The sequence below is a fragment of the Mauremys reevesii genome, linkage group 19, assembly GCF_016161935.1.
Source record: "Mauremys reevesii isolate NIE-2019 linkage group 19, ASM1616193v1, whole genome shotgun sequence".
Taxonomy (NCBI): Eukaryota; Metazoa; Chordata; order Testudines; family Geoemydidae; genus Mauremys; species Mauremys reevesii.
In genome coordinates this window covers 18,157,509-18,181,552 of record NC_052641.1, presented here as the reverse complement: position 1 = coordinate 18,181,552, position 24,044 = coordinate 18,157,509, and the positions used below count along the sequence as shown (strand labels likewise).

The 24,044-nt window shown below is 47.6% G+C and overlaps 2 protein-coding genes across 3 annotated transcripts in view; one reads left to right on the top strand and one right to left on the bottom strand.

The window, feature by feature from the left end:
- Positions 1–1,590: 1,590 nt before the first annotated feature.
- BRD3OS (BRD3 opposite strand) lies at positions 1,591–6,270 on the bottom strand. The gene is made up of 2 exons (XM_039505958.1): positions 6,177–6,270; positions 1,591–5,438 (listed from the first exon to the last, which is right to left on the bottom strand). Exon 2 carries the CDS (start codon positions 4,497–4,499, stop codon positions 4,230–4,232), a length of 270 nt encoding a protein of 89 aa, XP_039361892.1. The 5' UTR covers positions 4,500–5,438; positions 6,177–6,270; the 3' UTR covers positions 1,591–4,229.
- Positions 6,271–15,453: 9,183 nt separating this feature from the next.
- The window catches only part of VAV2 (vav guanine nucleotide exchange factor 2), a 303,317-nt gene continuing 294,726 nt past the window's right edge, over positions 15,454–24,044 (top strand). The window contains exon 1 of one of the 2 annotated variants that reach the window (XM_039506402.1): positions 15,454–16,222. In XM_039506402.1, the coding sequence (XP_039362336.1) occupies positions 16,019–16,222 (204 nt within the window). In that variant the 5' untranslated portion in view covers positions 15,454–16,018. The remainder of the gene's footprint in view (positions 16,223–24,044) is intronic. The other variant, XM_039506401.1, reaches the window with a different exon arrangement.

The following is a 24,044-nucleotide window of genomic DNA, read 5'->3' as shown; positions in this document are numbered from 1 at the left end:
TCCCAGAAAAGGCAAAGTCTGCCCTGAGCCACAGATGGCTTATCAGGCTGATGTGGTTTACAGTGTGTCATTTTCCATCAACCACTTTTGACTTCCCCAACCCTATGGATCCAGGTGCCTATGCTGCAGCTGAGTGAGCTGGAGGCAGCTTTTCAGTGAAACTGAGCTAGACTTGAACACATGACCTGCTGGATTGTCATAATGCACCTTAACCACTTTGCCACTGCACCTCAAGCTGGCCAAGCAGGAATCTCAAGTAGGAATTAGAGATGTTATTTTACCTCTGTATTTGGCTCTGCTGTGACTACTGCTGCTGGATACCGTGTTCAGATCTGGTGTCCACAATGCAAGAAGGATATTGATAAACTGGAGCCCTGCGAATGACTAAAGGATCAGTGATAGACTCAAGGAGCTCAAGCTAGTTAGCTTAACAAAGAGAAGATTAAAGGAAACGATCACAGTCTATAAGTACCTACATGGGGAACAAATATTTGATAATGGGCTCTTCAATCTAGCAGATAAAGATAGAACACGATTCAATAGCTGGAAGTTAAAGCTAGAGAAATTCAGACTGTAAAAAATTTTTTAACAGAGAGGGTAAGTAGGTGTCGGAACAATTTACCAAGGGCATGGTGGGTTCTCCATCACCGGCTATTTTTAAATTGTGAGGGACCGGCATGCGGGCAGTTGTGCATAGTTGTAGGAGCTGGAGCCTAAGGTCAGTCTGGGAGTGAGAGGCCAGATGTCAGGAATCAGAGCTGGGTTGCCTGTAGTGAGGCACGGCTGGATCCAAGGCAGCAGCGGGGCTGGGAACAAGCAGGCGCCATTGTAGCAAATGCTTTGAGCAGACAGCACCCTGCTACTGCTGCTGGTCTTAACAGCAAGTGTGCTGATCCCCTCAGCCAATCAGGCGGCTCCACTGAGGCTTAGCTGCACTTGTTAGACTGCCTGGGGGTTTAGCTAGAAGGTAAGCAGGACTCTGTGGGTCCTTACTGGACATAATTCAAGATTGGATGTTTTTTCTGAATGATCTGCTCTAGGAATTATTCTGGGAAGTTCTCTGGCCTGTGTTATACAGAAGGTCAGACCCGATGATCACTGTGGTCCCTTCTGGCTTGGAATCTATGAAAGGACGGACAGCATATGGCTCCCTGTCAGCTCAGTGGACTCGCTTTGACATCTTCACTGTAGCCCTTCATGCTCACGAGAAGCAGCGACAGCAGGGGTACTCATCAAATCCCATCTCAAGCTCCACAGGAAGAGTTCACAAAACCTTTGGGCTGTTGAATCAGCAATGAAGACTGAGCAGCTGTGCAACAGCACTGTCCTGGAGACTCCAGCCTCACCCACAACTAGCTAACCACAGGTAACCTCGGCTGCAGATTTCTGTTCTATGAGACTCATCCTTACGTTAAGGAATAAATGGCGATCAGACACCCCTAGTTAATACAATCCCCAATTGGGTGTATCTGCATAAATACCTATCTGCCCGATACCTTGCCTTGGTCAGTATTTTGAGCTGTAATACAAATAATAATCAGACGGGCTAAGGCAGTTAATGTGGAAAAGAAAAAACAGCTGGTACAGATGACACATTCAAACCATTTTAATTGACATCAATAGACAACAAATGCATTTACAATAACTGCACCAACACTGCATAACTAATTACAGAAACTCGGTTCATACGAGTCATGCCACCAAATCTGCCAAGACTACTGAGAATACATTAATACTAAGTGATGAGAAAAGATACAATCACATTTGGAGGGATGTTCAGAAAAGCAAGCAATACAACATCCCCTTAGTGCCAAGTAAGGCCTGTGCCTGTAGACATGCTTAACTTTACCCACCCAAATAGTCCCGAGGAGACCAAGGTCATGTGTGCAAAATAAAGCCTATGCATAAGTGTTTGCAGGATATGGGCCCAAGTTAAACTTTCTGAACATACAGTAGTTTGTAGTAATCATGGATACGTGCATAAATAGTAACAGCTAAACAAATCAGGGCTAACTCTGATCTAGCGAATGCACTTGCTAACAGTAAGTGCTGAGTGCAGAAAAACTAGTTCATCCACAGTAGAATGGATGTGTTATTGTTAGCTTGGGAGAAGGCTGGATACCGAATTTTTCTGTATATTAAGAAACTTTAAGGTGCTTAAAAAGTTTTAAAAATAAAACTTCTTGGAATAAGCCTAATGACTACTGAGAAGTACAGGAGAATGGGCCCAATTCTGCAACATGCTTAGCTTTAGGCAGATGGGTAGCCCAACTGAAGTGAGTTAAGCAGGTGCCCGAGTGCTTTGTTGGATCAGGGCCACGGCCGCAATAAGTACCTGGCTGAATTGGGGTCTAGGGGTCTGATCCAGCAAAATACTTAAGGCATTTTAACTGTAGGCACGTGATTAGTGCCACCGAAGTCAACGGGACTGTGCACATGCTTGAGTTTAAGCATGTGCTGGATGAGCCATGTAATTCCCATGATTTCTAAGGGCTTGAGCCTGCCCTGCTAGATCAAGCCCTAATATACACAATAGGGTAGCGATGGCAGACACAACTGGGAGCCAGACACCAGTGTTCATTTCCAGATGTAGAAGTCTGGTTTTTTTAAAAATCCTTTAGACTTTGACAACGGAAAAAAATAATTTCTGGACACAATTTTTTAAATACTGATATCAACTACAATTAAATACAAGACGTTGTTTGTCAAAACTTAAATAAAAAATCCTTCCTAGCTTTATGTATAATGGACACTCCCATTATTTTTGTTTGAAATAGGAACTGCATAAATAGAGTGAGACACATTACGAAGGCTAAATGCATAACTGTTACATGCATTAAGGTTTAACTAGACAGAACGCTTGAACAAGAAAATCCCTTTTGCCGTTGACCTATGGCTGTAGCACTCTTGTTTTCTTTCAGACATTTCTTTCCTTTCAACCCTTACCAAGCGATGTGTGTGTTTGTTAACAGAAGCTTTCTTCATTATTACTCTCCTAAATCTCTCCTTGCCTATCTGATGATTCAGTCATCATTCTGGTGATATGCTTTTGAACTATTATGTGACTCGTGCAATTGTTACTTAAGCAGAGTATTATTCATATGAGTCGTCCTACTGACTTCACAGAATGATGCCTTCAAATTGGTACCTCCATGATACTGAACTGTAATATCAGAGAGAAGCAACTGCCTTTATACACCTCTCTTACCCAGACCCTTCTAAGGCCCAAATGTAACTTCACTCAGTACATCCTTTCCCTATTCTGCTTAATACTGTAAATTATTCAACTCAACTGCCAGATCATGAATTGAGATTGTAAGAGACCATTTATAGGGAAAATATGAAAAGGGGACAGGAAAAGTCCAAAATGAAGGTTCTGTGTATTTTTGCAGACCAATCTCACTAGAAACATTCTGAAGAATGATCAAATGAAAACAGTTTGGACTCCAACATTGCCGAGATGCATTTGCAAGGCCGCCATTGCAGAATTTTGCTAGTGTATAAGGACTGGCAAGTGAAACTGACTAGCCTATTTTCATCATTCAGTCTCAGTGAAATACGTAACATAAATCAGTGGCATAAACAGTGAAAATAAATGTAAACTTCAAACATCCTTTCAGTTTTAATAATCTTCTAAGGGCCAGTCCACAGCAAAAGTTGTACAGCCTAATGATAGTGGTACAGTTAAAATGGTAAACCGCCCCGGCCTCTGATGCTATTATATTGGTATAAACTTGCTTATGCCAGAATAGCTATTCTTGTAAGGGAAGGGGAATAAGCTACACAGGTGTAAGACAGGTTTATACCAATGTGTATTCACACTAGGGACTATACTGATACAATGATTTCAGTAACAAAATCACACCCATAACTGAAACAGTTACACTGGTACCCAATCAGAGGGTAGGTCAGGCATAAAGCAGTTAGACACACAAGGAAGGCAGTATGTCTTTTTCTTTTTTAGCCTGATCCCTTGATTTAACATTTTGGCCTTTTCCTCTAGTAAGGTGTCCCCAGTCTTCATCTCTTCATACCACACTGAACCTTGGTAGGTTGATCCCAATTATCTGATAGTCAGCAGTGATGGGAAACAATGTAACCAAACCTGCCATTAATATTAATGGTGGCTTTTGAATGAAAATGTTGGTTAGAACTTGCCTGAGGCCTAGCACAGGTTCTTTCATGTATTTGTTTGCCATGTACAGATCTCTGACATGAAGCCTTTAAAATTACATAATCATGCAAAACTTTGATTGCCCAGTGTCTCTGGAGACATCCAGTTTGTTTTTGTCCCGTACCAGGATGGCCTCGTTACCATACTGCGAGTACCACATACTCCGGCTTCTACTCAAGTATGTACCAGGTGGGACAGTCTCCAACTTCTGCTGCTGCTGCTGCCAGATGAGCAACGAAGTGTCCCTGTAACGAAGCCTGGCATAGCTCTCAGATAAGGCTTTTTCAGCTAGTGGCACCCGTCCATTCATTACTCTGCCTGTCATTCACTCTGGAATGACACTGGAGACTAAACGTGTTTCGTACCAGCTCTCAAGCGCTGTAGTGGATTCGTTGGCTTAATCGGGGCTTCACAGGTATAAGCCAGGGTACAATGCTGCTCCTACTGCTCTGAGATAAAAGGCAATCTCCTTTAGCTGTGGCACTATTGGGGTTCATGACATATAGGTCAGCATGCATAACATGCTGTACAACACTTCTGACACAGGCTCGTCTGTATGTTACAGCACCATAGAAGACTTGTGCTTACTCTCAGTGTAATAAATTAGGACTTCTGAAGGACCGATTGTACATTGATGATGCCCTGTCATTTTGCAAAGGCTTATTGTGCACACACCCCATTTGGTACTGGAGTCCATGGAGAGAGAGCCTCAACAACCTGAAACGGAGGCCTAAAGGCTAATGGCTGGCTCAGGAAAATCCAGACCCCTTAGAGAGATTTTAATTAAACGGTGAAACAACAGAGATCTAGGAGTTCAACGTAGTCCAGACTTGCGCCCATTTCACTGCTTGTGCCTGGTTTCTTTACCCTTTAAAATGGATTTATTGATAGGCGTGCGCATGAGTCACTTCATTAAAAAGCACCAAGCAACAGATCCCCACTGGGTCTGGTCGGTGCAGCGTATCTGAAGCACATCGATTAAGTTATCTCTGGTTTTCCAATTCCCAAAGATGTGTTCTCTAGTAATAATCATGACTCTCCAATGGAAAAGCAGCAAATGTTACAGTTTGGCTGGAGGTAAGGCTGAGAAAATCCCAGTGAAATAGACATGGATGGTACAATGTGCCGTGTCAATACCTTGTTGCACGTGAGTGGGTGGTAAAGGTCTTTGCAAGCTGATTCATGGGCCTTTCCTTCTCACTGCAGACTGGCTTCCCACTGGGGTTCACCCTTCATTTTGTTCAATCTGTGTTGCAGCTTCAACCTAGAGTGACATGAAGAACACGGCTGCTCACATCCTCCCACCCAGAGCAAAGAACACCCTAGGCACCGGTCAGAGCTCTGGGTCCGGCAGGTACTTTTCAATCTGCTTGGGGGATGCATTAGTCTTCTTCACTTTGCTCCCCTTGTTAATATTTTAGGGGAGTGAGTTGTTCCCCTCCCCAACCTCCCTTAGCCCCTTTTGTGCTGATCTTTGCTTTCGACTCCCACTAGTTATTGCTGGGGTGACGAGCTATATCGCCAACCCCCCCCAGTCACTGCTGGGGTGATCGATACCCCCAACCCCCCAGCCACTGCTGGGGTGATCGATACCCCCAACCCCCCAGTCACTGCGGGGGGGTGATCGATACCCCCAACCCCCAAGTCACTGCTGCGGGGGGGTGATCGATACCCCCAGCCCCCCAGTCACTGTGGGGGGGTGATCAATACCCCTAATCCCCACCCCAACCCCCCAGTCACTGTGGGGGGGTGATCAATACCCCTAATCCCCACCCCAACCCCCCAGTCACTGCGGGGGGGTGATCAATACCCCTAATCCCCCCCCCAACCCCCCAGTCACTGCGGGGGGGTGATCGATACCCCCAAGTCACTGCTGCGGGGGGGTGATCGATACCCCCAACCCCCCAGTCACTATGGGGCGGTGATCGATACCCCCAACCCCCCAGTCACTGCTGCGGGGGGGTGATCGATACCCTTCCCCCCCGTCACTCCCTCCCGCTACCTGCCGCGCTCCGCTGCGCTCTGGCCTCGGCTTCCCCGTCGCCACGAAACCGCTGCGGCTGCGAGTTCCGAGAGCATCGATGGGCAGGGGAGGCGCACGAGCGCCGAGCACCCCCCCCCCCCCGCGGGGCGCTGCGCCTCGCGCTGCCCCGTGCCCAGCCCTGCCTCGTGCCCTGTGCCTGGTGCTGCCCTGTGCGCTGTGCGGTGCCTGGCGCTGCCCCTTGCCCTGTGCGGTGCCTGGTGCTGCCCCGTGCGCTGTGCGGTGCCTGGCACTTCCCTCTGCCCCTGTGCGCTGCCCCGTGCGCTGTGCGGTGCCTGGCGCTGCCCCCTGCCCCTGTGTGGGACCAGGCCCTGCCCTGGGCGCTGCCCCGTGCCCAGCCCTGCCTCGTGCCCTGTGCGCTGTGCGCTGCCCCTGTGTGGTGCCAGGCCCTGCCCTGTGCGCTGCCTCGTGCCCAGCCCTGCCCCTTGCCCTGTGCGGTGCCTGGTGCTGCCCCGTGCGCTGTGCGGTGCCTGGCACTTCCTCTGCCCCTGTGCGCTGCCCGTGCGCTGTGCGGTGCCTGGCACTTCCCTCTGCCCCTGTGCGCTGCCCGTGCGCTGTGCGGTGCCTGGCGCTGCCCCTGCCCCTGTGTGGTGCCAGGCCCTGCCCTGTGCGCTGCCTCGTGCCCAGCCCTGCCCCTTGCCCTGTGCGGTGCCTGGTGCTGCCCCGTGCGCTGTGCGGTGCCTGGCACTTCCCTCTGCCCCTGTGCGCTGCCCCGTGCGCTGTGCGGTGCCTGGCGCTGCCCCCTGCCCCTGTGTGGTGCCAGGCCCTGCCCTGGGCGCTGCCCCGTGCCCAGCCCTGCCCCTTGCCCTGTGCGGTGCCTGGCGCTGCCCCCTGCCCCTGTGCACTGCCCCATGCCCAGTGTGCTCCGTGGTGCCTGGCACTGCCCTGTGCCCCTGTGTGCTGTGTGTTGCCCGGCCCTCCCCCGTTCCCCTGTGCACTGTGGTGCCTGGCACTGCCCTGTGCGTGGTGTGAGGCCTGGCGTTGCCATTGTGCTCTGCGCAGTTCACTGCGCTCCATATTTTGGGGAGCCTGGTTGCCTTGCAGGGTGCACGGTACTGCTTGTGGCACCACGAGCCCCACTCCACTGAGGTTCTCTTGAGGTTTTGACGCACTGGGTTGTGTTGCAGCAAGTCCCTTCGTGCCCCTGATGTGACTTAAAAATAATACATTTGGGATGCTTTTTATTTGCTTTTCACTCGGGTCACATTTTCAAGTGTTTTTCTACAGTCTTGAGGACTAGATTATGTGTTTTTAAGGCTGAAAGCTGAGATTCACATGACTCCAGAAGTTGGGTGTAGGGAGGCTGTGTGGTTTCCCGGTGCCCCAGAGTGGGACGAGCTCTGCCGGACATGAGAGTGGGCGGAGCCAGAGCACTCTAAGCCCGCCCCCCAGAGGGCGGCTTGAGCAAGGACTCCTGCGGCCTGACTGATTCGCCAAGGGGCCGTGCAAGGACTGAGGGAGGTGGTGTGGTTCCCCGCCACCCTGGAGAGGGACAACCCCGACGAACCCTCTCTACATTGGGGCTTTAAGAAAAATATTGTGTCTCTTGCAGCTTTACCAACTCTCACATCTGCAGTGTGCAAATGCCACTCTACCCAGACAGCTGGACATTCCTGATTGCTGAAACAGCACAGCACACATGGCATGCAACTCAGTGCAACAATAACATTCCTGGGTATACATAGGTAATAACAATCATAACATAAAAGCAGTGATTTTAGTCTGTCGATGGATAGCTGTTACCAATGCGATGCATCTCAGACTTGCAGACTCCTATCTCTTCTCTTACGGGAAATAAGTTATGCACTAGCCTGATTAGATTGGCAGGGTACTCGAAGGTTGGCTGCCAGTCAGACTGACTGGATGATAGTGCATATGTGATCTCTGCCTTGAAGATTCATGGATTATGAGTCCAGAAGTGACCATTTTTTTATCGTCTTGTCTGACCTCCTGATGCAGCATGGCCAACCCCAAGTGTTTGAAAATCAAGAGTCAGGTCCTCGAAAAATCACGAGGTTTTTAAAATGTGAGGTTCTTGTTATTTGCTGATGAGGCCTTTAGGGTTCATGGTTTTTAAGCTTTGTTTCACAACCACAAGAGCTGGAAATGGACTATTTAAAAATGAAAGTGGAGATTATCAGGTAATCAACTGATTGCAGAAGCTGGGGCTTTAAGGGAAACACGGCGTATTGTGAGACAAGCAATAAAATCACGAGAGTTGCAAGGAGGAGATGCAGTCTCTGTGTCCTAACAGGAGGATAAGTAGGCAAGTATAATGAGATTCCCAGTGCACAGAAAGAGGTTGACTGGGGTGAATTGGGTTTTATGATTATTTGTATTTTAGCAGCACCTTGAAACTCCAGCTGGGATCAGCGCTAGGTGCTGTACATGCACACCGTGAGAGACAATGCCTGACCCAGAGAGATTACAGTCTAAACAGAAAAGGCGGACAAAGGGAATGATAGTCTTTGCCTCAGTTCCCTGTATGTAAAATGGAGCTAAGGGATTTTCCTGAGGTCAAACAGGAAGTCTCTAGCTGAACCAGGAACTGAATCCAGTCAAGTGTTTTCAGAACAAGACTTTCCTTCCTTTCTTAGTGGTTTTGTGTTTCATAGTGGATGGGAGCAAAGATGTTGTTTGGGGCTGAATATGAAGACCATGGTGTAAGATGTGGTTGTCCCTTGACCACAGTGTGTAGTTGGGATGGGAAATTGTCTCTCTGGCTGTATAAGATATTGGTGTCTCTGGCTAATAATCATAGAAATGTAGCACTGGAAAGGACCTCGATAGGTCACTTAGTCCAGTCCCCTGAACTGAGGCAGGACTAAGTATTATCTAGACCATCCCTGACAGGAGTTTGTCTAGCCTGTTCTTAAAAACTTCCAGTGACAGAGATTCCACAGATAATTTGCTCCAGTGCTTAACTACCCTTACAGTTAGGAAGTTTTTCCTAATGACTCAACTACATCTCCAGTTTAAGCCCATTACATTCTTGTCCTGTCCTCAGTGGTTAGGGAGAACAATTTATCACCCTTCTCTTTATAACAACCTTTCACATACTTGGTGAGTAGGTGAACAGAAGGTTGAAGACTGGGCCTTGTGTAATGGGTGTCGCTTATGGGAGTTTATAGCCAATATTGGAAATGTATACAATGAACCATAGTTGGGTGTCAGAGGATGTTTAGTTATTGACTGAAGCTGAGTAAGGATCGGAGGTCAGAGTTAAGGTTATGTTTGGAATATTCAGTGTGAAATTTACACATGTACACTTATTTAAGAACCTGTATGAACTGTGAGTGTAACCAAATAGTTATCTACCCTCTCTTAATTGTTCATTTCCATATTTTTTAATGCTTAGGTTTTTCTTAGCTGTAATTTTTTTGGCAAACATAAGAGGGAATTTCTCTTAAGGTTAGCTATTTTTACCCTGCTGATGATGCTAAATTTAAACTCTCACACTTCACATCTCTTGTGGCTAAAATGCCATTGAACATTTTGCTAAATATCTGATGCATGAAATCATTAGACAAATAGATTATTATTTATTATTATTATTATTATTTATTTCTATTACCGTAGGCTCTAGGGGCCCGAATCATGGACCAAGACCCCATTTTGCTAGCTACCATCCCCTTCACATGTGGCTTTCATTTACATATTTCAAAAAATACCGTGTTATTTCCAACAAATAGAGATACATTACTACTCTACACTTCCTGCCTGCATCCAAAAGTGTTGACCTGAGAAAGAAAGGAGAAGAAAAGGAATGAATGAACCTGCAGAAATGTTCCCATTCAAATATTCTGACAGTGCTTGTGAAGTCAGGTCTGTGCCTCCTACTAGCATGGAAGAGAAAGCAGACTGGCTCACGCTCCAGCTTGTGGGAGTTTGAGAGCAAAATGCAGAATCTTTAGTGGATCCAGATTTATTTTTTGGCATGGTCAGGGTATCTCGAGCTTCTCCAAAACTGGTGGTGGCATCATCATCATCGAGCCCACAGCAAACTAACCCCTGCAGTAACTGAAGTGATTAAGTTGCAAAGCTAACAAAAGAAGAAGAATTGAAAGCTCTTGGCCTCCAAAAGTCAGCTGCTGTCTCTGTCTACGTGACCCTCCCCTTGTCCTCTTTGAATCCTTGCGTTGTCTGCCAACAAGTGCACTTCCCAAATAAATGTTTTAGAACAGCAATAGGTATTACACAGGCAAACACCACTCTGATGCCAGCAAATGCCTGACTCCCATTCTCCAAAGGAAACTTTGATGTCTTTCAACTAAACCCAGGGGTGTGAGTTCAATCCTAGAGGGGGCCACTTAGGGAGCTGGGGCAAAAATCTGTCTGGGGATTGGTCCTGCTTTGAGCAGTGGGTTGGACTAGGTGACCTCCTGAGGTCCCTTCCAACCCTGATATTCTATGAATGTTACAGAGCATCTATTTTTCTTTCCCTATAAATGACTTAGCCTCTCCATTCTTCTGACTTGTTACACTATATTACAGTACTATGAAACCCAGTCTACTCTACCCCTTAAGAGCATGATGTGCTATCCAGCTTCAGTTCATTTACTCTCTGATCATAAGGCAGAGCGCTGTGGGTGAAAGGTATTAATATGACTGTGTCCATGATAAAGGGTGATGGTGTTGGAAAGGAAGTGCCATCTCTATACCCCAGTGACAGTTGCAGCATTAGTAATTAACCACTGGACCAATTTACCAAGGATTGTGGTGCATTGTCCATCACCAAGAATTTTTAAACCAAGATGAAATGTTTCTAAAAGCTCTGCTCTAGGAATTACTTGGGGACGTTGTATGGCCCATGTTATACAGGAGGTTAGACTAGATGAGCACAATGGTTCCTTCGGGCCTTGGAATTTATAAGAACCTAGTCATGTGTGGCTCCTCCAGGGATAGGAGCAAGGGAAAGGGACGAGAGGCTAACAGTAGCTATGGAGGGTGTTTGTGCAGGAAGACCAGACACATTGCAGCAGTGGTGTAACTGGGTACAATTCTTGCCTGCACCTAGTGGGTATGCTGATGTGTGACTGCTTAGCAGAGCAGCACCCAGGACTAGGGGAGCCAGCCACCAGGAAGCTGAGAGAAGGGGCAGCCAGACCCTGCCATAGCTTCCCTCTCCCACGCGGCCTACACATGGGACACCCTGATGACCGAGAAACAGTGATAACTGGCATGCAGCAGCTAGTCTCATAAGTTATATGTGGCTCACAACCATCTTTTATAAAATAGCCAGTTATTCTAGTCAACAAAAACGTGAGTCAGGGAGTTAAGTAAATCTACTGCAGCAACTCATTGGGCACCTGCAGCTTCACAGCTGTTTGATTGCTGCAGGTCATGGCCACTCTGAACATCATGGTGACAGCAAGCGTAGATCCTTTTGTTCCCAAAAATGCTGGCCCCTAACAGTTGAGCCAAAAGAATCGCCATTAGTTTTAGCAGTATAAAGGTTATGATAAATCAGTGCACTTCCAGTTCCCTCCAGAAGATGGCAGTGTTAATACATACAGATTAGCCAGTTCACGCACTTCCATCTAATTTCTCTCTTTTAGGGTTTCTGCAGAGCCACTACCATGGTATCTAATGCTTCCCTAAAGTATTCTAGTAAGGTCTGCAGCGGACTTCATGGGGTCTTCTAGCTATAGCAGGCTCTCACAGTTATCACTAGAAAGGCCCGATTAAGTTAGAGGAGGCTCTGTGCTCTAAGATCCAGGTTTAAAATACTCCCTGAAATCATTTGTTCAAACTGCAGCAGTATCAGTTCTAGTCTTTTATTGTTCCGAGATGGAATGGTTGAATTCCATGCACTTTTCTCTGGGTATGATTTTAAAAGGAACCCAGGTCGCCCCTGCACTGCTTGGCTAATAAAAGTCCTATTGCTGCTTTAAAAAAAAAAATACTACTGCTTTTCCCAGCCAAAATACTCCCTTCTTGCACTAGTGTGCAGCATGCTGTGTATTGGCTGGCTGCTATGCTCCACCACAGAGGTGGCTGCAGGTAAGTTGTATTGTATATAGATAGGGGAGCACCTTGGGATGAAAAGCCAAAATATTATTACAATTAATGTCTCCTTGAAGATAAATCTTTCTAGGCTTAGCCAGTGTGGATGGGACGGTAACAGTACACTGGAGGCAATACAAATATTAACATTCTGTCTCCAGCAGAGAGCAGCAGATAAGCATCTGTCTGTGAAAGGCCTCCGGCAGTTGGCTCAGTAACAAATTTAATGCTAGCTATCACTCCCAACACTGCCAATAGGCAGAGGGGAAGAAGATCTATCACAGAACTGAACCCACTCTTGTATAATTTAGAGAGGCTGCTTCTCATCTTAGGCGCATGCAAACAGCACCTACCATAGGTGCAGTTCTCCAGTGCTTTCCTTGAAATATTTTGTCTATTTTAAAACATACATATAAAGTAATTGCAAAGTATATGGCGGGTGTGCATTATTTTCTTTGGTTTGCCTTAAAGGAGTTTAGCTGTTATCAAAATACCTCGGCTAGCAGTCCTTTTTATTGTTGCAGAGGTAGGTGAGGAACTAGCCTGGAGCTGCACCTTGTACGCAGATGCGAGCTTTGCAGATGCAGTGATTGCTCCTAAATGTCCAGAAGCAAAGCACACTTTTTATGAAGCAGTGAAAAGCCAAGATCTAGCTAGAGGCGTTACATATATACATGTATACACTGAGCGGTAGTCCTCCACCTCCAGAAGCGATCTCATGAAGCAGTATAGTACACACTGAGCCAAATGGATCCTTGGTGTAACATGATTCTTTCCCAGCTGGTGCTGTTAGAGCTCTAGCATTGTGCAGTGAAAACCATGACAAAGAACAAAAAGAACCTGAAAGCTGCTCTAAGAAATCATGTTACTGGGGAATTAGAAATTCCATACTGTACTCTACACAGCCCATATTTGCCTAACCCCATAGCGGGGTGCAGCTCTGAATATGAAATGTGTATACAAACTGATATCTTGCTCCCTCTGAGCCTTTAGTATCTCTCTATTCTGCCAGGTTAACCAGCGCTCATACACAGTCTGATCAATAACATACCAGGAGCAGCCAGGTCACCGGTGTCTTAGGCCATAAGAAATTTGCTCACAGGAAATTAAATAATAGTTCAGCATTCTGTAGTGCTGTTCTTCTTCCCCTGTTGGATCATGCTGGAAGAAAAATTCCTCCTTCTGTGTCTGCACTTGAATAAATTTGAGAGGTTATCGTTGCATTTCTCTGACAAGCGGATGAATAGTTCCTATTCACTTCACTATCCATTCCAAAGCTTCCATTTTTCCTGTAGAAACCCTGGATGGCAATTAAAGGAGGGAGAAGCTCTCTGGGAAGGGGGAAAAAACAGAATAAAAAAAAGGTTTGTCTAAATTGTGTTTGTCTGACTTGGGATGGGAGAGTGTGCAGAAGATTACAGGTGAAATTTAGAGGATGCCCCCAAGGAGTTTAAGGCTGAGAGTTCAGTTTTGTAATAAATAACTAGATCCTGGCTTTTAGAAGGGTTGCCATGAACATTGTTCAAAAGTTAATGAACACTTTTTGTTTGGGTTAAACATTTCCCTGCAGTATTTACAACCCAAAGATAAGACAGAGGGACTTTGCCTCCTGGTTCCATCACAGACCTCAGTTTGATCTTGGGGAAGCCACTTATGGCCAAATTTCCAGGGCTCCCAGGGTGACATGTACGGTCAGACGCTCAAAACCAGCCAGCACCCCCGCTACTGAGCTTTTTTGAAAATCTGACTGCTTATTTTAGTCTCTAAATGGGAGCTGAAACCTTCTGAAAATCTGCTCTCACTCTCTGCTTCTGTTTCCCATCTGTAACATGGGATAAATAATAACACTGCCTTCTTGTCCTTCTCAAGTGTATCTGCAACATCTAGCCTGATCGTGCCCTGATCTTGGTTGATTCCTTGAGGTCAGTAGTTCTCAACCTGTTTACTATAGTGGGTTACATATGTAGCTCTCTCTCTCTGTGTTACGTGGGCCATAGCCACACACTATATATCTGCTACCTGTATGGCCCTGAGGATGTCGAAGGGGTTGCAGCTGGGTGCTGATTGGGCCACAAGCAGCCTGGGGCTTGAGAACCACTGGGCTAGATACACCCTTGTACAAAGGAGTAAGTGAAACTGACTGAAAACCAGAGCTGACATTGACCAGCCTGTGTTGATTCTCACAGGCCGAGAAAAGGGCTATAGAAATACACCCCTGAACCAACAACATGAATGGTAAAAAGTAAAGGTGAGGAGTGAATGATCTAGGCCCCTTGCAGCAAGGTACTTAAGCATGGGCCGAATTTTAAATCCGTGCCAGGACACTAGTCCCAGGCAGGGACCTGCCATGGATGGGAAGCGGTGTTAGGCGAGAAGGTGACCTGGGGTCTGTGACTTCCCTGGGCAGTGTCGCTTTAAATGTTTCCATGGAAACATTTAACGCCAAAAAATATAACTCCTCCGCGCCAGGCCTGACCCTGTGTCTTCCAACATCAGTGTCAGCAGCGGGGAGTCTCCCGGCCGCTCCTGGGGGGGAGACTCCGCCGGGGCAGGCTCAGCCCCCCCGGGCAGCGCGGCTCCGGTCCTGCCAGGGGCGGCCTGGAGGGGGCCCCACCCCCGGCTGCCCCCGACCCCCGCGCTAGGTTCCTCCTGCGAGGGGAGGAAGTTGAGTTGGGCGAGGGGAGGGGAGTGGAGCAGAGCAGCCGCCGAGCTCCTCCTCCTCCTCCTCCGCTGCAGCCGGGCAGGAGACCGGACCCGGAGCAGGCAGGGGCCAGCTGCCGCCCCCAGCCAGCCAGCCCCCGCGGGGAGGAAGGGACGCGGGAGCCGCCGCCGCTCCGCGCCAAGGGGGGACACATTGGATCTCCGCGGCGCGTCGGCCTCTTTGTCTGCCGCCCCCCGCCCGGGAGAGTTGCCGGTTTGCAGCCCCCCCCCCCCCCCCCGGAGCAGGGGGCAGGGGCCGCTTTTGTGGCTGGGACAGCGCTGCCCGCGGATCCCCGCCGCCCCTCCTCGGGGGAGCCCCCTGCGCCCCAGGCCAGCTTGGAGAGAAGGGGGCGATCGAGAGTGCGCTGCGCTGCGGGGCTTTCTCCGGAGAGAGGCGGGCGAGCCGGAGGGGCGGATTTCTTCTTCTTTGCCTTGTCCAGCGCCGGGACGCCGCAGAGCAGCGCCCCAGGGCCGGGTGCCTCGGCTTTGTTGGCTCGCCACGTGAACCCACTTCGGGACGGCGGCAGCCCGCCGGGGAGCCCCAGACAAAGCCCCATTGAGAAGAGGGCAGGGGACGTCCAGCAACTCCAGGGGGAGGCTGGAGAGAGACCAGCGACCCTCCCCCGCGAGCAGGAGCCACCTGAGGGGAGGGGGCAGGCGGGGGTGGGGTCTTAGCCCCCCACGCGCGTCTCTCTCCTTTCCGGGCTGGAGCTGGACGGGAGAGCCGACCCCAGCGTGTGGGGGAGAGATGCTGAAAGGAGCCGCTGAGCTGGGATCTATGGAGCATTTTATAGGAAAGAAGTAACGCTGCCAAAATCCCGCCGGGGAGCGATAAGAAGGAGCCTTGGAAGTGTCGGTCCCCCCCTATGAAATGCTTCCCGCACTGGCTGCACATCGAAATGGGAAGGAGCAATAGCGCTTTACGGTCTTGCAAAGGGAAGCTTCGAAACTAACCCAGGAGCCTCCAGATCCAAGGAGGAGGAACCGCTGCAGGCTGCTGGTGTGTGTCCTCAATGAACAGGAGCGGGGGCTGGAACCGCTGGCAACTCATCTAGGACAAGTTCCCCCCCCCGAAGGATCCATTTCTCTGAAGGAGCATGGAGGAGTGGAGGCAGTGTGGCCGCTGGCTGATCGACTGTAAGGTTTTGCCCCCGAACCACAGGGTGGTCTGGCCCTCAGCTGTTGTCTTTGACCTGGCTCAGGCTTTGAGAGATGGAGTCTTGCTCTGCCAGCTGCTTCATAACCTGTCACCTGGATCTATCGATCTCAAGGACATCAATTTCAGGCCACAGATGTCACAGGTAAAATGAGCCTGGGATGCAGACAGTATTTGAAGGAAGCCAAATACTCCACGTGGGGATGATTAGCATTAACACCATTAATGGGGCACCATCAGCTTGAATCTAGTCAGTTAACAAAAAAAACTGCATTAAAAGTAGCTTCAGGTGCTAGATCTGCCCTTGAGTCCATCCCCACCTCTTGCTAACTGGTGCGGCTCTAGAATCACATTTCTCTGTTTTTTAAAAGTATCTTTCCCTTGTTGCTGTGTGACAGACCCACAAAAAGAGTGGAAAGTGTGTGTCCATGGGAAATGGTGAATTATAGACAAGTAAACAAACTGGCAAAATGGAAGTATTCCACCTCCAGTCTCCCTTCGTTCATAGCCCTATTAGGGGTTTCATGTAACTAACTGGTGTACAAAATTCAGACGGAAATGGTTTTGGTTTTAAGGTGACAGTGTCCCTTTAATGTTGGTATTTCAGAGAATAGGACTGGGCTTCAAACACTGCCCTGAACACTTACTAGCCCAGAGACAAAATCTCGCCCACCTTCTACCATGATTTAAAAAAAAAAACAACCAAACCATGATCTTACTCATCTGACACAAATAAATAAAACGACTTGCCCTGGGTGAGAAGAATTCTACAAAACTCTGTTAAATGCTATTTTAACCACAGCATGATAGCATAGCTTCCTGCCCCAGCTGGCAGAGCAATCTGATGATGGGTCACTACTCCTGTGCAGTGCCAATGGGGATGGGATCCCCCCCTGGTTCAGGCGTTTGTGCTAGCAGATTACATAGTAGGATTGAGGCCAGAGGGTGTCATAACCCCTATATGATCCTTTTTACGGCTCATCTGTTAAAGGGACTCTGTCAAGTAGTTATAGGTCAAATTCTGCAATCAGATCTGTGTGGGTGTAGGCAGCTTTCCCCCAGAGATGCCACTGGGATTGTGCACAGGTTCAGTGGTCCTGCTGCCTGGCAAGATTGGATCTTAAGGGTTTTGAACTTTAAAAAAAAAAGATCAGAACCAGAAATGTTTCCAGACTTTTTTTATTTTACTGAAAAGTGTTTTTTGTTTCTGTTTGTTTGTTTTAAAAAATATTTCCTTTAGGTTTTTGCAATCCAAGCATTTGTGGTATTTACTCTAGAAGTGCATGGGAAACCAGAGAATGAAAGTGACTAGAAACACAAATGAAGCTGGCTCCTCTCTTTGCTGTCCACACTGAGCTAACTGTGGAAATAAACAAGTAGCCTATATGCTGATGAGTAGATATTAAACATGTGGCCTGTTCTAATAACCTCAGGTTTTATTGGTAACAAAGGCAAGGGAATGTTATTGGTAGCAAGGGTATCCGGGTGTGATGTTTTTCCAAACATAAATTCAACTTGACTACTCTCAAAGATAAATAGTAGGTCATCCTGAGTCCTAAATGTATGGACTGCAACCATCCTCTCTATCCTGGGACTGCCTTTGCGTTTGTTGCATGAGTGGGTTTTGCTATATATTTTCTAGTAAGGTTTTCAGCTGTTGTGATTTCTTGCCTATAATAACTTGTAAGTTTTAAGGAAATACTGAAAAACTATTGATTGCCCTGTACACTTTCAATCAAAATTCAAGGACTTGGTGTTGAGTACAAACTTACTCTCGGTTCTGCAAAGATTTAAGCACTTGCTTAACTTTACACATTAGTAGTCGGTGCGGCTCTAGGTATTTTGCCGCCCCAAGCACGGCAGGCAGGCTGCCTTCGGTGGCTTGCCTGCAGAGGGTCCGCTGGTCCTGTGGCTTCGGCGAACCTCGAGGTTTGCCGAAGCCGCGGGACCAGCGGACCCTCCGCAGGCAAGCCACCGAAGGCAGCCTGCCTGCCGCCCTCGCGGCGACCAGCAGAGCGCCCCCTGCAGCTTGCTGCCCCCCAAGCATGCGCTTGGCGTGCTGGGGCCTGGAGCCGCCCCTGTTTGGTGTTTGCGTTATAAACTGATCAAACGGCCTTTCTAAGAATCTGATTTCAGTGTTTGATCTCTTAGCCATAGTTTATGTTTGGAGGAAACATCTAGTTGCGCAATGTAATGATCTGTGCGTTCTCAGAACACCCTGAGGGTGACACTCTGCATTCTTTTCTTTTAAGGAAACATTACAGTCCTCCCAGTACACTTTCGGTTCCAGATCGACTGTGTGTGGAATTCAGAGTTGGCCTAAAATGATTTACAGATAGCTGAACTATAGTAGAGCTCTCGGTGTTTGTAAAGGAACTTATTGACACCTTAGTTCTGGCCGCTGTCTGCTTTGTGAGGCTAGGGTCATAGAGGAGTTCGATATCTAGTTAGTGGCTGCTTTTAGAGCTGTTGAGAACGTACTACTCCTGATGAAATTACTGGAAGCTATGGGAATTTATGATTTCTGGAAATTCAAGTAAAACTACACACAGCTGAATAAAATGGTCCTACTTTTTAGTCTAAAAGTACCCTGCTTTTCTAGTTGTACTTGCAAAGTACTCTTTAAAGCAAAAACATTTTAAATTTTTAAATCTTTAAAACTGATAAGATTAGAAAACCTGGGCGTGCATCGTAACCAAAGGACTTGTAAACCATTTCCTCTTTCACTTAAGACCCGATCCAAAGCCCTTTCCACGCACATCAGTGGTTTTGGGGTTAGGAACTAGTGATTTTCCAAGGGCAGCTAGTGACTTCACAAATAGATCAAGGGTCATCTTGCTCCTCTCCTTGCTGTGTTCTAGGGGATCTGTGAGGCTGTCAGCTATTGGAGGTAACAGGACTTTGACAAAGGAAGGCTGGCCCACTGGTTAGAGCACTAGCCTAGGAATCGGAAGACATGCTTAATTCCCTGCTCTGCCACAGACTTCCCCTGTGACGTGACCTTGGGCAAGTCACTTAGTCTCAGTTCCTCATCTGTACAATGGGCATAACAGTGCTGCCCTGCCTCACAGGGGTGTTGGGGTGGGGGGTAACTATATTATAGACTAAAGGGCTCAGATACTGTGGCAATGGGGGCCATACAAGATTAAGTAAAGAAGGAACAGATCCTTCAAACGCTGCATTTGAAATACAGACACGCACACAGGGCATATTGGCCTGGTTAGGTCAGCAGTGTCTTTCTTTTTACAGAAGTTCTTCACTTCGCCTTAAATGCTGGAGAGAGAGAAACTCATAGTAGATATGATGCAGGCAGGGTAATATTCTGCCCTCGGTTTCACCTGCTCATAGTCAGTGATGTAAATTGGGTTACACAGGTGTGGAACGAGAGGCAGAATTTTGCCTGTGGTGAGAGTTCGTTTCAAAGGCCAGCAGTGAAATTATGTCTTGGTGAAAAGGAAATGCTTTTTGATCCAGAGGATGCTGGTGTCTGTGACTTTCCCCTTCATGCTGATTAGCAGTGGAATTTATTTTACCTGCAGCCATTAGAAGTATCCTGGAGAACGCACTGTGAAGTTGGTCTGTCAGGTCCTATCCTGAAACCAGAAAAAACAGCCTTGTAAAAGGCAACAAGGACTTGCTTGTGTTCCGTGCTGATGAGAGGTTAGCTGAGGATTGCCTCATCCCGATACTGTGCTGTACTTGTTGGGCAGAGGAACCATGCGTAGCAGAGAGTCAGTTAGTCAGACCAGAGGAGCTTTGCTCCTTGATGCTGTGTGGAGTTGGTGCCAGGGCATATTCGTTCTGACTCTGTAAAAAGCCAGCTCTGCAATCCGAGGTCTCAGGTTGGCTCATTCATGTTGCATCTCAGAGACTTTGGTTTGTTCCCTGATGCTGCTGGCTAGGGTAAGATTTGCCAGCACCCTAGTCAGCCCTAACTTTCTAGCCATGGTGTGCTAAGTAGAGGCCTCAATGGCCAGTGCTGTGTTCTGCACATCAGTGCAAGGCTGGCTTTGGTGAGACCTGACTTCTGCTAACGAATCATATTGCTGCGGGAGCGAGGTCCAAAGTGGTGGAAAGTAAGAAAATGGCTTTAATCCCCTTCCCCTCCCATCCTTATTGATCTGTCCATTACTGCTATTGGATTTTATTATGAATCAGGAGACCCAGCTGATGCAAGGGACATCCTTGTTTGCAAAATGCAAGCAGCTGCCGCAACCCCAGGGTTGAAATCCTTCAGTCTCCTGGGTGGAATTCTATAGCCAACCTCCTTCATCATCCCTCCCTTGACTCACCTCCCAGAACCTTTGGAGCTCTCCATGTCCTCCCGGTGGTAATCTTTGCTGCCACTATGGCTAATTTCCAGGCTCCGGGTTAGAGCAGTAGTTGCACACTGCAGCTGGCTCCCTTGTATCCGTTGCTCTTTTCATAATTAAAACAAGGAGAGGGGTTTTATTTTCCCCTTGAAAGATAACTGCTAGTTTTGAGTTTCGCATTTTTATTGCTGGTTAGATTTGCTTGTAATTTTGTTAAGTCTTTGACCCAAATACAAATTAAATAAGTGCCTCTGCCCTGTGATACAGCTTGGCAATTTTTCTCGGTTGTAACGTCGTTTGACTTCACATGAGTTTGATTGTGGCTCAGTTAATTTTCCGTGACAGGGAAACCTTGACTTGTACTCGTGCTGTTGCAAAGGCCAGTCAGAGGTGAGCTACCAAATCGGGTCCTAATTACACAAGGAGCTCTGCGTGGGCAAACATCTGTGCCAGCACAGAGCCCTCGTTACTTCAGTGAGGCTCTGGATCAGCTGTGTGGCGCTCCCTTGCCAGGCAGGGAGTAGGTTTGGTTTTGATCCAGACTTTCTCATGGAGTATCTTGCGAACACTCTGATCTAATTAACCAGATTTGTAATAGAAATAGCTGCTTGTTCTCTTGGCTACGATCTTGTATAATATCCGATACATCCTCTGTTGAAGGCTATAAGTTCCACCCTGGTCTAATAGATCTTTTCCATCTGTACTGTGAACTTTCAGGGATGAAGAGAATGTTTGGTGTCCTTCAAGAGGACAAGAACAAAAAACTAATCCACCTTGCCATTGCTTCTGTCTAGAAGTTGCTTTTCTTATTCCATAGTTTGCTAATAATTGTAGGCAGGGCCGGACAGTTGTGATCCAGTGGCTTGGTCAGAGGGCTGAAAGTTGGAGAAACATGGGCTCGAATCCCAATTCTGTCACTCACTTGCTGTTCAATCTTGGCAAGTCATTTCACCTCCTTGCACCTCACTTTCCCATCTGTAAAATGGGGCTAGTAATGCTTTTGTAAAACAACTTTGACCTATGGATGGAAAGGGCTATATATGCACACCAGGTATCTTCATTACGAATAAGTGAAATTAGCTGAACTACAGAAGCAGCTAATGTTCCTGATTTCGAAGAACATCCATTTGAATGGGAGAAGTTGGGAACTGTTGGCTGAGGTTACATGCTACTACGTTGGTTGCTGTGCCCTTGGTAAGGAAATAGTTACTGCTTGTATTCCCCTGCAGGTGGGAGAAGGGGTTCCAGATACCTTGTCACCTAAGACTCGCCCACTCCAGTAATTGCATCAGCAGAACGAATGTTGGGTGCTTGGTTTATTAGCAGTCCAACCTTTTTTTAGCAGCAGGCTACCACTTTGTGGGCTTTGATTAGGAAAAAAGAGGATGTGAAAGTTACTATGACTTCAACCATGTCTCTGCCTCGATTGCAGATAGCTTCTGATATGTGTTAGCTGCTCCTGGTTGACCCTAGCTCCTACTGGGACAGACTATGACCAACCTGTCTGTTATTTCATTAGCAATAAGTGATGCAGTGAGCAGGCAGTTGTAGGAAAGAGATCTTTACTGATTGTGTAGATGCCAGCGTTACATGCTAAGAGGTCTGTGTTTGAGAGCACTCAGACCAGGGCCGGTTCCAGGGGTTTTGCCGCCTCAAGCAGCCAAAAAAAAAAAAAAAAAGCCGCGATCGCGATCTGTGGCATTTCAGCGGGAGGTCCTTCGCTCCGACCGGGAGTGAGGGACCCTCCGCCGAATTGTCACCAAATAGCTGGATGTGCCGCCCCTCTCCGGAGTGGCCGCCCCAAGCACCTGCTTGCTAAGATGGTGCCTGGAGCCGGCCCTGACTCTGGCCCACCTCAGACTCCTGAGCCACTGGTGTTGCACCAAAAAAGATTCCTACTGTCACCTGTCCCTCTTCTGCCAGTTCCACTCAATCATACGACATATGTTAACTCAGTGTTCGTCATGACTTCTTGTCCTAGCCAAGATAAGGCCTTTGGGGCTGGTGGGGGGGAGTAACTGTTGGTTGCTCTAGAAGGCACGTAGGGAGAGTCCGTAAGCTTCATGAGATGCAGGAAGAACAGCATTGCAGGGGCGTATACCATGAAACAGGCCTATCCCTTAATTTATCAATTGGTGTCAGTTCTACTCTCAAGGCGGAGGTAACAATAATAAATACTGGGGGACGACAATGAATCCTGCCTCTGCAGCATTTTAATACCATTCGCTGCCGGCACGTTAACCCTTCTTTTTCCAACAATTTTGTTTTAAAGCCATGTGGGGGAAAGCAGCTTTAAGAGACATTCTGTCCAGAAAGTCACAATCGCTTCATTTCCTCTCCTCTCCCCCCCAACCCCCCATGCCCTGGTTTTGAACAAGACCATTAACTCAAGTACAACTGAGCTTGATGTTACCTGCCCTGGAAGGCAAACCACGCACCTGGCAAACTGGTGGCTAACAGTGGCGTATTATCGCCACGGCCGGCAAATCTGCAGGGGCGGCAAATTTATAATAGCAGCATTTTTGTAATCGTGGCATCAGTGACGCCGCGATTCTCCCAATCATAGCGCGTATTGAAACCACCAATGACGGTGCGACTCCATTTAGTAAACATACTCTTGAGAATCCTAAACTGCACCAGACCCCCACGTGAACGCGGGGTTTCGGATCCATGCGCGGTCCCGCACTATAAGCGAAATCGCACTATACAGACATGCGTTCATTGTTTATAATTTGTAAATGTTCAATTATTTTAATGATATTTAGATTCATTTTCGCTCAAACGAATTTGTAAAAAAAAAACTAAAACAAGTTCATATGGGGCCAGGGGGTGGCAATTATTTCAGGGCTAGGGGCGGCAAAATCATTAATCCACCACTGGTGGCTAGAGCTGGTGGGGCACTGGCATCTCTGTCCCATGGGAAATTTTAGCATTTTGAACTGAAATGTTGCAATTTCCTGTGTAGTGTAACGTTTTGTTTTGGGTCATTCCAAATGTTTTGTTTCAGTAAAATTAACTTTATCAAAATGCTGTCTCCCCTTCCACCCCCCTTAATAATTGAAATGGACGTGTTCCCGCAGAATGTCTCAGTTTGGACAAATCAACATTTTCTGTTGGAAAACTTCTGACCGGCTCTGCTGGTTACGAAATCAATTGGCAGCAGAGATTCCTGTCTTTCGATAACTGTAATGTTTCCATAACTCCTATGGCTTGTCTAGACTACAGAGTCTTGGGGTGTGTGTGGGGTTTATAGCTATGCTGGCAGAGCCCCTTAATGGAGATGGAGTATAAGCTAACAGGAGGAATTCCTCTGCCAGCACAGCTACACCCCTTCCCTGAGCAGCATTAGCTAAGCTGCTAGCAGTGCTCTGCTGGTAGCATAGTGCGGTATAAAGGCCTGGAGATGTAGCCTGCCTCTTGTTCTGCTGTCCTTTCTCAGCCTTGTGTTCTCTTTACTCCTGTGCTCCTTTCCCTGCCTGAATGCCACTTTTCAGGATCAGCTCAAACATGAACAATTCTTTGCGCCTTTCACAAACGGGGGCCTTTTGAAAATACCTGGCCTGGGACAGGAACCCTGCTCAAAAGGACTTATCCTTGCCATTTCAGGCCTCTCTCGTCCTTGAGTGAATTTCCTGATCGGCAGGGTGAATTCTG

Coding starts and splice junctions, on each gene's coding strand:
- BRD3OS (XM_039505958.1), bottom strand. CDS start 4,499: ATGACAGGCAGAGTAATGAATGGACGGGTGCCACTAGCTGAAAAAGCC.